This window comes from Pleuronectes platessa, chromosome 16 (genome assembly GCF_947347685.1).
Source record: "Pleuronectes platessa chromosome 16, fPlePla1.1, whole genome shotgun sequence".
Lineage (NCBI taxonomy): Eukaryota > Metazoa > Chordata > Actinopteri > Pleuronectiformes > Pleuronectidae > Pleuronectes > Pleuronectes platessa.
In genome coordinates this window covers 21843940-21858318 of record NC_070641.1, presented here as the reverse complement: position 1 = coordinate 21858318, position 14379 = coordinate 21843940, and the positions used below count along the sequence as shown (strand labels likewise).

At 45.1% G+C, this 14379-nt stretch overlaps 2 protein-coding genes across 2 annotated transcripts; one reads left to right on the top strand and one right to left on the bottom strand.

Moving 5' to 3' along the window:
* Window positions 1-238: 238 nt before the first annotated feature.
* LOC128458720 (ADP-ribosylation factor-binding protein GGA1) lies at window positions 239-6778 on the top strand. The gene is made up of 17 exons (XM_053443675.1): window positions 239-324; window positions 1378-1462; window positions 1590-1665; window positions 1819-1917; window positions 2020-2143; window positions 2290-2390; window positions 2553-2633; window positions 3002-3139; window positions 3271-3352; window positions 3501-3614; window positions 3704-3844; window positions 4014-4078; window positions 4158-4345; window positions 4631-4857; window positions 4967-5136; window positions 5246-5356; window positions 5552-6778. Exons 1-17 carry the CDS (start codon window positions 282-284, stop codon window positions 5660-5662), a joined length of 1956 nt encoding a protein of 651 aa, XP_053299650.1. The 5' UTR covers window positions 239-281; the 3' UTR covers window positions 5663-6778.
* A 54-nt stretch (window positions 6779-6832) lies between these two features.
* On the bottom strand, window positions 6833-14282 carry LOC128458721 (probable ATP-dependent RNA helicase DDX17). Its single transcript, XM_053443676.1, has 13 exons — window positions 13887-14282; window positions 13246-13405; window positions 13044-13140; window positions 12785-12918; window positions 12633-12698; window positions 12384-12525; window positions 12141-12301; window positions 11823-11995; window positions 11571-11681; window positions 11365-11426; window positions 11218-11277; window positions 8238-8474; window positions 6833-8124 (listed from the first exon to the last, which is right to left on the bottom strand). The coding sequence occupies exons 1-13, from the start codon at window positions 13934-13936 to the stop codon at window positions 7661-7663; spliced, it is 1917 nt and encodes a 638-aa protein (XP_053299651.1). The 5' UTR covers window positions 13937-14282; the 3' UTR covers window positions 6833-7660.
* Window positions 14283-14379: the final 97 nt, after the last annotated feature.

Below are 14379 nucleotides of genomic sequence, written 5' to 3'. Positions count from 1 at the left end.
TCCCATTATACCTTGGCATTGTAGAAACTGATATGAAAGTATCAAAGTATGATGGAGACGTTTGTTCAGAAGATGTATTGATTCATGTCATTATCATTTATTCATTTAATGAGTCCGAATCACATTAAGTCATGTTTTTAGAACATTTCAGTTCAAATAATGAAGAATTGTTATAGATAGCAAATTGTGCTTTTATTTTTATTTTCTTACGTCACATCCGCTTCTACAATCCCCTCTCGCTTGCTCTCGCGATACTTCCGCTCCAGTCAAATCTCGCAGTGATGGCTGCTCCTCCCGACGCGGAGACGCTGGAGTCTCGAATCAGTGAGTATTTTAAACTTGTGTTAGCGGGCCTGTGGTGCGTGGAGCCCCGGGTCCTCGCCCTGCACCGCCCGGGGGCTGTTGTGGAGGACATGACAGCCCGCCGCGTTGGACCGGGCTCCGGCTGAGGGGACCCGGAGCCTGCCGCCACATCCAGGATGCTAACGTAGCTCCCGGAGCTGCTGCTGTGGCCGGCTGCTGTCAACACAACCCGGGCTGCACAGCTGCGGCACACACCGTGGGACGGGACCGGTGTGGAGCCATCTGAACCACATAGGGTCGATTCCCACTGGGGAGTCGTTCGAAAGTCCGAGAGACACTTAGCGACAAGCAAGCTAGCTGTGTGTGTGTGTGTGTGTGTGTGTGTGTGTGTGTGTGTGTGTGTGTGTGTGCGTGTGCGTGCGTGCGTGCGTGCGCGTGCGTGTGTGTGTTTTGTTAAAAACATAGATATTCTAAACTCATCATTCACATTCGTAATAAGAAAGTACTACTGTACACAGTGTATGAATATTGTGTAACAGTTTGTACTTGTTGTTGTTGGGCCGGTGTCGTGATGACTCATTTCTCAAACATGAGTGATATGAATAATTCAATACTCGCTGTGATATAGGTCACAATGTTTTTGTTGAAACTGCTGATACATGATGGTCCTGTGTGTGTGTGTGTGTGTGTGTGTGTGTGTGTGTGTGTGTGTGTGTGTGTGTGTGTGTGTGTGTGTGTGTGTGTGTGTGTGTGTGTGTGTGTGTGTGTTGCCTCACTAAGGCCGACAGAACACTCACAGAGCTCAGGTGTATTAACAAAGTCAATGTTAATGTTGTGATCAATAAAAATACACTCAAGAATATCATACTTCTAATGAGACATGAATCAAAAGAACCAGCATTTAGATATATCCTCTCTCTGCATTTTGTTAAGTGATGGAACTAATATTTTAACTGATTAATAAACCCTTCAAAAGAGGACATGTCCTTTCTCTGTCTACTGCAATGAACATGATATTTACCCATAAGGATTATTATGTTAACCATGTCTGACGTCCCTTCACTCACATTTCAGACACGGCTACCAACCCGCTCAACAAAGACACAGACTGGAGCAGCATCCAGGCCTTCTGTGACCAGCTCAACAATGATTCAAAGGGGTAAGACCGACCACAACTTCCTTTCTGATGCTTTCCTCAATGATCATCTGGTTGTTGCTGATTTCTCTCAACAGTTATTTTAGGTGTCTCTCCAGTCATTCACTGTCATCTGTATTTTATGTCACAGACCTCAGCTGGCCACCAGGCTCCTGGCCCACAAGGTCCAGTCCCCACAGGAGTGGGAGGCCATGCAGGCTCTGCTGGTGAGTTCACATCTGATCCAGAGTCAGAAATATCAATATGCATCCCGATCCTACATGGACAGAATGAACTGTTTGATTTTCCAACAGGTTCTTGTTCCTAATACAATATATTGCTTTTCTCGTTTCCCCTTTTTTATTCTGTTTCCCAACAAGGTTCTGGAAACGTGTATGAAAAGTTGTGGGAAAAGGTTTCACAGTGAAGTCGGCAAGTTCCGTTTTCTGAATGAACTCATCAAAGTAGTTTCTCCAAAGGTAAGACTTTACTCCCTGTGTGCTCGTTTATGTCATTTATATATTTCTTTGTATATGCTTGTGTGTCTAAATCAATGTTGTCGTCCTCCATGCTTCACTCAGTACCTGGGCTCACGGTCACCAGAGCCAGTGAAAAACAAGGTTCTGGAGTTAATCTACAGCTGGACTCTGGGGTTACCTGACGAGGGCAAGATCACAGACGCTTATCAGATGCTGAAGAAACAAGGTGAGAGGCCACTTGTCCTCAGAGGAACATATATATAACTTCTGAAGTTGTAGTGAAGCCCTAAAGGAGCAGCTCAGCTAAACTCTGATAGTACTCTTTACATGGTAATACACTCTTTGTCTTTTTCATATTGTGTTTGTGACCAGGTATAATTAAACAAGACCCAGAGCTTCCACCTGACAAACTACTGAACCTTCCTCCACCCAGACCCAAGAACCCCATTTTTGAGGATGAGGAGAAGTCAAAAGTAAGATTTTTTTTACACATAGCTGTACAAGTTGCATAAATCTATCTTTTGCAGTATGAAGTCTATATGAGACCTGAGCCAGTTTCTCGCTCTTCTCAAGATATCTAAAGACTGTTGACTTATATTTCACTGTGTGAACTGAGGCTGTTTCTCTTCTTTCAGACTCTGGCTCGTCTGTTGAATAGTTCACATCCTGACGACTTGAAAGCCGCCAACAATCTTATCAAGGAAATGGTCCAGGAGGTAAAAGCTCTTTCCATCTCCTTTATACTCATGTTTCCTGTTTTATATAAACTCCTTATGAGCCTTTTCATGTGAGTTTAAGAAAAGTTGAATAAAATCTGAACAATGCACTCATGGCAGGAACATACGCTCGATGAGGAAATGGGTTGGCTGCCCTGAGGGGGGGGTTGTGTGTTGCTGGCAGAGTGACTCAGCAGAAGTTGAGATTAAATTAGTCCTGATTTAAAGAGATCTGCTCTTTGCTCTTATTGCTGTTATTTTCAAACGTCCTCTCTCTTTCTCTTGCTGTTCTTCTGCATTCCGGCCATTCCTGCACTTCTCTGTGGCCACGCCCATCTGTTGATGAATGTATCTCCTGCCTCCCTCAGGATCAGAAGCGAGCGGAAAAGGTGTCAAAGCGGGTCAACGCCATTCAGGAGGTGAAGGAGAGCGGCGCTCTGCTGACTCAGCTCCTGCAGGACTACGACAGCACAGCGAGCGATCCGAGCAACGCTGAACTCGTACAGGTGATCTGACTGACTGCTTTAACCTGAAGGAGTTATCAAACTGTTCTTTCTGTGTTTACAACTGTGGCCTGAGCTGTGGATCAGAAAATCTATGGCAAGCTTTTAATCCTGTTTGTGTGCTGTGTGGTCAGGACCTGTACCAGCGCTGTGAGAAGATGAGACCGACACTGTTCAGACTGGCGAGCGACACAGAGGACAACGACGAGGCTCTGGGTGAGGGTTTGTTCATCCGTCTAAATATCGTGCAAACGGGGAGAAAAGGGATGAGCCTCGTTTATTAGCTGCAGAATCGTTAATATCCTTCTGATTGATATCAACACGATGCAGAGATGAATGAGGATTTTCTTGTGTGTCTCTGCAGCGGAGATCCTCCAGGCCAACGACAGTCTGACTCACGTCATCAACCTCTACAAACAGCAGGTGAAGGGGGAGATAGTAAACGGCAACAACACGTTAAACATTCAGAAACAAACAGGTGGGTGAAGCTGCAAACAATTATTCTCATCAATTCAGCTTTTCCTGGTTTCAAGCGTTTCCCTTCTGACTCGAACCCGTTCTCCACAGCCCTGCTCGATCTGTCAGGACTGGACACGTCGCCCCAGTCGCCTCCTTCCTTCCCAGAGTTTCCCACTCCGACAGACGGCTTTACCGCCCCCCCACAGGAGATGGGGATGAGTCTCCTTGACGACGAGCTCATGTCCCTCGGTAGGAGCGCGTCAGGCCTTTTCTGTGGAGTGTTTATTTAAACAGCGAATGAACCGACCTGGTTTTAAGAGCAACTACTGAGGATTGTTCGGGTTTAAATTGAAGATGAAACATTTCTGGAAACACTGTTATTTTATTTGTGAATAATGCCGCCTTGTGCATCCCACAGGTTTAAGTGAAGGAACACACACCTCCAACCCTCCTGAGGACTCCACAGCCTGGGACTCCTTCCAGGTGAGTGCAGGGAGAATGAGTCTTGTAATGTGAATGGGATTAATATCGTTTGTAAAACAAATTCTTCTTCTTCTTCCAGTCTTCTGACAGCATAGAGACCGACATCCCTTCAGCACCAAGTCTCCTCCTGAGTCCGGACCCCCCCTCCCAACCTCAGCCCCTGTCATCTGGCTCCACACCGGTTAACTCTGCCCTGGACGAGCTGGACCTGCTGGGGAAGACGCTGATGCAGCAGTCTCTGCCTCCAGAGGGGCTGCAGGTCAAATGGTATTCACCTGAAATTATACTAACACCGTCACGTTGCTGCTTCATCTATGGAGGACAGTCTAGAGATGGTCTTTATATTCTGTCGTGTGTTGGAAACATTCACTTTCTGTCTGTGAATCCTCCAGATAATCTGCTATATTCTCCCATGAGCTCACTCTGACATCATCCAGAGTTTTAACTGGGGGTTCTGGCAGGAGAAACTTCAGAGGAAGTCCGCAGCACCTGACTCCGACCGTAATCCTGAGTTTGGTTTGACAGATGGTTTGAATATTTCTCTGCTTTCAGGGACAAGCACCAGTCCAAACCAACACTAAGAGACCTCCAGAGCAAGTCCGGGCCCAACATCACCCCAAACCCAATCCCAGTGTTCTCCACTGACCATCCTGCACCGCTCCTCGACTCCCCCATCCTGGGAACCACGTTGCTGGATATTCCACCAACTCAAGCAGAGACGCCTCCTGCTGAAATCACCCTGACTGATGTTTTTGTACCATTAGAATCCATTAAGCCCAGTAAGTAAACAGAGGTCACGTGACAGCTTGATACCTCTGCTACCTGAGTACATGTTAATGGATTATCACATATGCCCTCTCTCTCTCTCTCTGTTCCTTCTCTCTACAGGTAGTCTGTTACCTGTGACCGTGTTTGACAAACACAGTCTGCGGGTACTCTGTCATTTCGCCCGCGACTCGCCTCCATCTCGTCCTGATGTGCTGGTGGTGATCATCTCCATGCTGTCCTCGGCCCCGGCCCCCATCACCGAGATAAACCTGGAGACGACCGCTCCAAAGGTCAGCCGCGAGAAAAGCTGACTGCCTTTGTGTCCTATTGTGAAAACACTTGTGTCACCAGCTGATTTTGCACTTTACATTTATTTATTTTTTATTTTATTCCCTGTAGTCTATGGCAGTGAAGCTGCAGCCTCCATCAGGAACTGAGCTCCCGGCTTTCAACCCCATCCTTCCTCCTGCAGCTGTCACACAGATCCTGCTGCTGGCAAACCCAAACAAGGTAGGTTAGGATTTCTAACTGTCCAGACCCTTTTCTAAAAGATGGTCTCTGTAAGATAAGATAGTTAATGTTTCTGCTAAGTCTGGTTTTAATTAGTTATTTGATACCATTATGCTTTTCAACAGAAGTTTTCCATCCAGCCGAGTGTCACTGGACGTTTAATAATCTCCTCTCTTGTGTGTGTGTGTGTTTCAGGAGAAAGTGCAGCTCCAGTACAGATTGACCTTCAGCTTGGGAGAGCAGGAGCACAGTGAGAGCGGCAGTCTAGAACACTTTCCTCCTCCGGACACGTGGGGGAACCTATAGCATTTGAACACAACCAGACAGACTCTGCCTTCACACTGAAGCTTCCTTCTTAAACCAACCCGACTCTCAACGTTTCCTTTCTGCTCACTTTCTTTGCTTGGTACTTGATTGTTTTCCCTGGATCACGCTCACGCTCCGTCTGTGTAACGTGCGTTTGCTTTGCTCTAAATGAGTCTTGTCTGTTGTTTGTGGCGGCTTCAAAACAAACCTGGAACCGCTTCCCCCCCCTCCCCAGAAGCTGGTGCAGTCTTGTCATCTTTTTAACAAACAGTGCTGAGAAAGAAGAAAACAACAACTTGGGGATATTTGACAACTTAGTTTGTTTTCTTTTTCCAGCCGAGGCACACAGTCAATTAAAAGTTCTGTTTACGTTCCTCCCTGCTCGTTCTGCAGACACAATGAAACACAAAATGCTTAACACAATCCAGAACACCAGGAGGGAAGTCATGAGCTTATCATTGATGCAGTTCTAATCCTAATCAAAACAACTCAAACACACAATCACACCTCTCTTGTGACGTCTGTTTTTGTGATGAGTGAAAAGTTCTGAACACTTTTTCGTTTGCACAGAGAATGTTTTTCTTTTTTCTTTGCTTTAGATTATATGTAAAGAACAAAAGATACCTTAACATCAGAGTTGTTTATTATCTGCCACATGTGCCTATTTTGCAGTTCAAACTTTAGCGTTTAGTCATTTGGATGGATTCATTTTTTTCCATCCGTTACTTGTCAGTCATATTGGTTCTGTAGTTTGTCTGCAACTTTATAACCTTAAATCGTTAATATATTCAAAGTGTTCAGTGATATGAAAGTTAAATTTAGTCAAATCTTTACTTTAGCTGGAGATTGAGGTTTATGATTTCAACATATGCAAACTGAGCTGCACACGGGTGCTTCTCCCGCTCAGCGTCTCAAACATGACCAACTCTCTGCGATGCATGTTGCTGAACATCCCCCCCCCCCCCCAGTCACGACCCACTGCACTAATCTCCAATATGACGGCCTTGTAAATACCAATGATGACAGTCCTGTTGTGTACAATTGACTTGTGCAAAGTGCAAGAGTATAACAATGGTAAAAAGATTCAAAATGGCTAATAAAGTTTTTTCTTGGTGATCGGACGGCCTGTTCATTTCTCCTCCACCTCCCAAGGACTTACACTGACACATGTTTATCTATTGAAGAGCTTTATTAAACATGAAAAACAAACTGTAAAAAAGGACTGACTATTATCTAGGAAAATCTCATATCACTGCAGCTAAAGACTGAACCACACTGGTGATTAAGGTTTGTTAGCAAGCGACCTTACAGAATGTGAAGGAGCAGCTCATTTACATGCATGTGGCTGCACAGTCGGCTCTGAGCCTAAATTAATATCTATGCCCTGAAATCATCAAGACAAACGTCAAAAGAAAATGTTCAAATGGGAAAATCACATCATGGGAAAAAGCATTTTACCTTTTTGCTCAAGATATATTTTGGATCCCCCGTTTTCTTTTTAGTCTCAAATGATTGTGACTTACAAAGCTTCACATCCAAAAATAAAGATATTTAAACCAAAACAGAAAAAGGTTTAATACAAGAATTAACCTACCTCTGATTAACTTAAAGAAAGATTAAGATACCATGTAGTATAAGAACCCTGTAACAGCTCACAATACAAAAACATTTGTATAAGACAATATTAAGTGACACAGAAAAACTTCTGTCAAACTAAATAAACTAATCCTGATGACTTTGACTTTAAATTGTCCAAAAAAAATAATTGTGTTGACCACTTAGTAAAAAATCCAGGCACCAGTCTGGATGTTTTAACAACTCTACTGATACTGAAGATAAGAAGTAGTTTTAAACGCAGTGAACTGACGGGTTTCAACCAAACAAGCTCATTCTCTAAATGTTGAAATCAAGACATTACTGATTGACTGTGTGTGTTGTGCTGTGTGTGTGTGTGTGTGTGTGTGTGTGTGTGTGTGTGACTGTGGTGCCCAGATCACATTACTTTCTACCTGGTGGAGGAGGGGGAGGTGGAGGAGCAAACTGGAAAGGCGAGTGCCCCATCAGGCCCATCATGGGCTGGGGGGGGTTGAACTGCTGGGCCATCAGAGGCTGGGGAGCCGATGATGCCGTGGGGCTGTCCCCTGAGCCGGTGGCGTTCCTGGAGCTGCTGTACTGGCCACTGCTGCTGCTGCTGCTGCCGTTGTTCTGGTCATACGAGTTGGAGCTGGAGCTGCGTCCTCCATCCCTGCTGCTGCGATCTCTGTATGAGGAGGAGGAGGAAGAGGAAGAGCGGTCCCCGTCCCGGCCACTTCCACCGCGACTGTCTCGACTGTAGTTGCTGCTGCCGCGACTTTCCTTGGAGCTGCCGCCGCTTGCCGATCGCATCCTCCGCTCACACTCGTCCTGGTACATCAGGTTGGGATTGTTAGAGTTGGAGGTGCCACGGAAACGGAGACGGCCACCTGGAAAGGATGAGAGAGGAGAGAGAAGGTAAAGAGGGGGAATTTATCTCACTCGAAAAAAGACTCTGACATTGAGTCAATCCTAATCTAATCCAGCAGGATGCGTCACTCACCTCCGCCTCCTCCTCCACGTCCTGTGTCCACCATCTGCAGCAGTTTGGGATTGATGGCCTGTCGGGCCTCCTCCAGCACCCGGATCAGCTCTCGGGCCTGCCGGAGGTTCCCTGGAGTGAAGAAGGTGTAGGCTGTGCCCTTGTTGTTGCTGCGGGCTGTTCGGCCGATGCGATGGATGTAGTCCTCCGATGAGTTGGGATAATCATAATTGATGACAAACTTGACATCTTCCACATCTTGAGGATGGAACAGAGACGGAAGAGATAAAAAGAAAAAACAAGTCAGTAGAGAACTAACACTTGCTGAAAACTGAGTCAACCAATGGAGTCGATTCATGAATCTTTAGGTTTTGTGCTTTTGAAAGTGGGAACATTCAGACAGACAATACCTGCAAGACCCCCATCATCCTCTGAAAGCAACACCTACCTGTACAGTCAGCGACTACTTGTCAAATATACAATTAGAAAATGATTTCACTTACCATGCCAATTAAAAAAACAGCTAGGGGATGTGGTATAATTATTAAATACTTGCACACGAGCAAATATGTTACATGCAGCCAAAGCTACTGAGGTAAGTGATGCTGAATAATTTAGAATATATTAAGAGAAAGTTTGAGAACCTAGTGGCCCAAAACTGAACACCTGATTCTTCAGTAAAGGTTTTTTAAGCAGGTGATGAGTAATGGCTCAAGTATCAGAATCTACTGGGAAAGTGAATTTCTTTCTTTAAGGATAAAAACAAATCAGAGGTGTGTTTCTCGTTAAGGTCGACAAAAGTCTCAGAGATGCTGCTGATTACAGAAGAACTTTGTTTTGGAAGCATAATGATTACGACCGGCAGAGGAGAAGATGGGGAAAGGTGTTGGTACTTACCCTGGATCAGAGATTTAGTGATTTACAAAGTTACCCCTCTGTCACCTGACCCATCACCAGTCCTGGGAGGTCTGCAGGGGAAGGAGGAGAGTGCACAGGACAAAGCAGTCCCTTCTCCAACCTCCTCCAGGACACTCCCAAAGCTGGGAACTGTCAGGGCCAGAGCTCCAGCTGTACTGGGCTGTGATGGGGTCCTACTCTAGTCTTTCTTTGTACCTCTTGGTGTCCCCAAGCCTTCTAGTGACCTTGAGACGATACTGCTGGATATGGATGGAGAGGACTTTACTGAATTATTATATTTTAACTTCGGGGAGCTCAAGTCTTTGTCAGAGACTTATTCTAGTAGCAGAGTTGCTTTTTGGGGGTTTATGGTCTTTCAGTAGTGTGGCTTGTTCCAAATTCCTCACAGGTAACTTCCAATAGATACAGAGCCCAGCTTCTTGAGGTTAGTAAAAAGAAACACACCAAGAAGAAGGCACGAGGAAGTTGGATTTGAGAGTGGGCTCTAAAGTGGACGTTGTGTCCTGAAGGTATCTGCTCGTCCTTATGGAGCAAGTCCTCAAAAGCTGCTGAGTTATTCACAGACATAACCGGTGGTTTAGTATGAAGTATACAAAGAGAAATTGAAAGAGGGACACATTGTGGATTTCATATGTCAGAAATGGTAGAAAGAAAATAACAAGAAGGTGGAGAGCACAAGGCAGGAGGTTGAAGGGAAAGGGTGGTAGAAAGAGAAGGAGAGGAACGAGAGAAAGAAGGACAACAGTTAAGAGACAGACGTGTTGAAAAAGACAGAGAATAACAGCAAAATGAGAAAAAGAAGAGATGACACTTCAGGGAGTAAAGAATCAGAGAGAGAGTGAGCGCGAGTGAAAGACAGGACAGACAGGACACACAGGACAGACAGGAAAGAGAGGGAAGTCGATTATAGAGAGGTGGCTCCTCCAGGCCAGGACTCCTGCCAGCCAGGACCAGACATGACGTCCGCAGAGGGAGAGGCCGGCCGGCACAGCCAGTGGTGGGGGGTGTCAGGGGCTGGCATCAGGGGGCAGTTTAGAGGGGAGCCTCCAGCACAGCCGTCCATGTCCGGCTTTTGCTGCTTTCCACTCTCACTTCCTGGCAGTTGTGCGTTTGTCTTCTGGTACCACACCACTGCATTTCACTTTCACCCAACTTAAGCATCATCTCTTTGGGTGTAATATCTGCAGGACTGATTTAATTTGATAAAATTGAAAGAATCTGTGATACTTTATCAGAAGAAATTGCCGATATTGAAAACTTGTTGGGTAAATGTGAGTTGATCTAATCAGGAAATGCAGTGGTGTGTCCCGGTGATGATGGCATGGCCGAGGGGAGTCCAGCCTCCACCGCACCCCCGTCTTTGCCCTCTCAACTGACAGCTGCCCCCGACCCTTGGACCAAATTTGGAAGCCCAGCAGCAGCATCCCAGGCTTGACCCCTCCCCCCCGACGCCCAGGGAGCCAGTGTCCTGGAAGGGGGGAGAGTTTTGTTTGTGGGCACTGTTCTAGGTTTTCAGCAGGGATGGCTGTGTCTGGGATTGATTAATCAGGCCGTCTCTCTCCTCAAGTCAGCTTTCGATTTGTCATGCCTAGGTCCGGCTGCAGGCTCCCGAGGGCCTGTGTGCGTCTAGTTGCCGGAAGAGAGACTTGGAAACACAAAATAAACAAAAACAAAATGAAAAGAAAACAAATGAACATAGAATTAGGTTAAAGGTCAATAGCCATCCTGTAAGGGGCTAGTTCAGGAGCCTCACCCCTTACATCTGCATTCAACATCATTCCTAGGCTCAGTGTTCCTCAGAGTTATTCAGTAGAGCACAGTGGATTAAATCTTCACAGGAAATCCTGCTTCAAATATGATTCACTTTTGAGATACACCCTTTATCTGAGAAGCATTATATGTTATTTGTAAGAAAAGCAATTCTTTATGTGTTTGTGGTTGAATTTTAAACAGGAACATGTAGTGGAAAGCGTGTACTCATCATCGTTCATAATATTCTATATTTGAAATGGTCAAATTAACCGTATCAGTGAATGGTTAGACTGAGGAAGGTGTATGCTTGACTTGAGCACACATGACATACCCAAACCACGTGAGGCCACATCAGTAGCGATGAGGATGGGAGCTTTGCCGCTACGAAACTCTGTAATACAAGACAAAGACAAGATGATCGAGAGCAAAGAGACAACGTGAAATCGCTGATGTTCACATGTCGGTGTGTTTGTTCAACCTGTCAACACCCAGTCTCTCTCTGGCTGGCTCTTGTCGCCATGAATACACATCGCTGGCCACCTAGAAAGAAACAAAATGTGGTTTTAACTAACATGAAATCAGCAAGATAAAAACTGCACAAACTAAAATATATAGAACCAAATTAAATCCCTGATGACAGGATGAGTTAATCTAGAATTAGTCTCAGGAGCTTGTTGTACTCACCCATCACGTCTCATCCTGCGTGTGAGGTCATCACATCTCTTCTTGGTCTCAACAAATATGATGGTCTTGTTCTCTTTCTCAGCCATGATCTCCTCCATCAGTTGGATCAACCTGAGGGGAAAAGTAATCACTTAAAAAAGAGACAAGCACCAATAATCGAATTAAAGTTGAACAGGGACAGAAAAGAGAAACAGGGAACAAGAAGAAAGTCAGAAGAATTGAGAACGTTCTGCTCTGTGGCCAGCCTCTTACTTCTGGTCCTTCTCATTCTCCAAACAGACATCCACTATCTGCAGGATGTTGTGGTTGGCGCTGAGCTCCAGCGCTCCAACGTTAATCTGGACATAGTCTTTCAGGAAGTCCTCTGCCAGCTGGCGAACCTCTTTGGGCCAGGTAGCACTCCACATGAGGGTCTGTCTGTCCGGCTGGCAAAGAGCACATCAAATAAACAGCAATTCATGACAGATACATGAAATTCTAACAAGAATAAGAATAAGAATATGTATATGTTGCTAAAACCCAAGATTAGTGGTATAAATTTTTCTTTCTACAGCCCCATTGTAGCTTTACCCGAATCTGATCCACAATTTTGCGGATCTGTGGTTCAAAGCCCATGTCCAGCATGCGGTCAGCTTCATCCAGAACTAGATATGTGCAGCGCCGCAGACTGGTCTTTCCAGCCTCCAGGAAGTCAATCAAACGACCTGGAGTGGCAATGCAGATCTCAACACCTGGGAGAGATAAAACAGGAAAGTTATTTATCTCACTGTCAAAACTGTGTTCGTATTAATCCAGACGGGGGAAACTCCTCACCTCTCTCCAGGTCTCGAATTTGCGGTCCCTTGGGAGCCCCCCCATACACACAAGTGGTTTTGATGCGGGAGGACTTTCCATAGTCATGTGCCACCTGCTGGACCTGCTGTGCCAATTCTCTTGTAGGGGCCAGAACCAAACACTACAAAGAGCACAAACAATCATATGTTCATTGTGTTAAATATTCAAATGTTGTGACAAAGATGATTTTTTACATTAAAGCAGTGTAGTTGGTTTCTCTTCACGTACAATGGGTCCATCTCCTCGCTCCAAGTAGGGCTGATGGTTGATGTGCACAATTGCAGGCAGAAGATACTGAAGAGAATAAAGAGGAAGATCTCAGTGGATTTTATTGCTTTTACGATTCACAAGTAAAGGATATATTAAGATCTGCATCTCACCGACAAGGTCTTCCCAGAGCCAGTCTGAGCAATGCCCACCATGTCTCTACCACTAAGGGCCAGTGGGAACCCTTGTGCCTGAATGGCTGTGGGCTCCTTGAAGTTCTGCTGCATCAGCACATCCAACACGTACTCTTCATGAAGTGAGGAGGAATAAAACAATAAAATATTTCTATTAGAAGCCAGCAGGTGTGATTGTTGTTGTGGTGATGTCATTCACTGCTGCACAGGTCTGCAGATTTACGTGTCAGGTGCTTACGGGGAAAATGTGCCTGGTGGAAGGTGGAGACCGGCTTCGGGCAGCCTGACCCTCGAATGGTGATTTCTTTCTTCCTGCGATACTCCTCAAGATCATACTGAGAGCAGAAGAAAACAAACAAGGATTACAAAACTGAACATTACACTGGTGTCTCTGTTTAAAGATTGTGTAGTTGCATCAGCAGATCAGACTGTGATGCTACCTGGCTCATTCGCTGCACTTCAGGGTGCTCATTGTAGAAGTTCTTCTCAAATTTGGGAAGCGCTTCCAGGTCCCACCTCTTCTTTCGTAAACGGTCCCCAGGGTTCCCAAACTTCTTCCCCGGCGCTGGGCCACCTCTGCTGGAACCGAAACGAGGGCTGCTACATAAATAATAAAGAAAATAATTGCATGGGATAGTTTTAGGACCACTTCCTTGTTGCTTTTATATTCACTCCCAGTTTGTACTTAGCTTCCTGAATTGAGGCTATTACTGAGATTTGAACTCTGTCATTGTTATTCATACCATTGTTAAATATGTGTCTTTCTGTACTTTCAACATATGTTTTATTATCGTGAAGCACTTTGGAATTTGTGTTGACAAGTGCTCTACATGTTAAGTTGTAATTATTATTCCTGTGAGTTTTGTGTAATAAGTATTATTATTATGACATATCAAATACATTTATGTAATAAATATGAAGTTATGGTAATATTAAAAAGTACCTATTGGCTTTTCCTTGTTTACACTATTGAATAACTCAGGATAAATGACAACAAACGCATAAAAACAATTCATATTGACAACGTCTTAGCCATTAGCCGTTAGCATTAGCTCCCATGCTAAATGGCTGTGGTTCTTACCCCCTGTCACGGCCGCGGTCTCGGTCTCTGTCCCCGTTCGAGCCTCTCATTCTGCGGACACACGGACAAGCTCCTCTCCGCAGTGACTGTCGCACAACCGGAGCTTTTATTTATCTTAATGAGTTTAATGGGGAGCGTTTCGTCTCGTGAGGCCTAGCTTGAGCAGGACGAGCTAACGTCACCCGATGCGCACTGAACTCGGAGGGAAACAAGAGAAACTGTCGCTTGATCTCAGGCTGGTTGAAAAGTTAAATGTCACGAGAGATTAATATTTCAATTTGGAAATATAAAAACTTCAGCTGAATTAACTGACAAAGCCACAACAAGAAGCTACAGGCTGAGATGCTAAGTTGTTGTTGTTGTTAGCCTGTTAGCCGGGACAGGAAGCCGCTCTGATTGGCTCACTGCTGGAAGGCCACGCCCCTAAATATGATTGACTCAATCCTATCATTTAGTATTATTAATATTCATATTATAAGTGTTGCAGCTATTG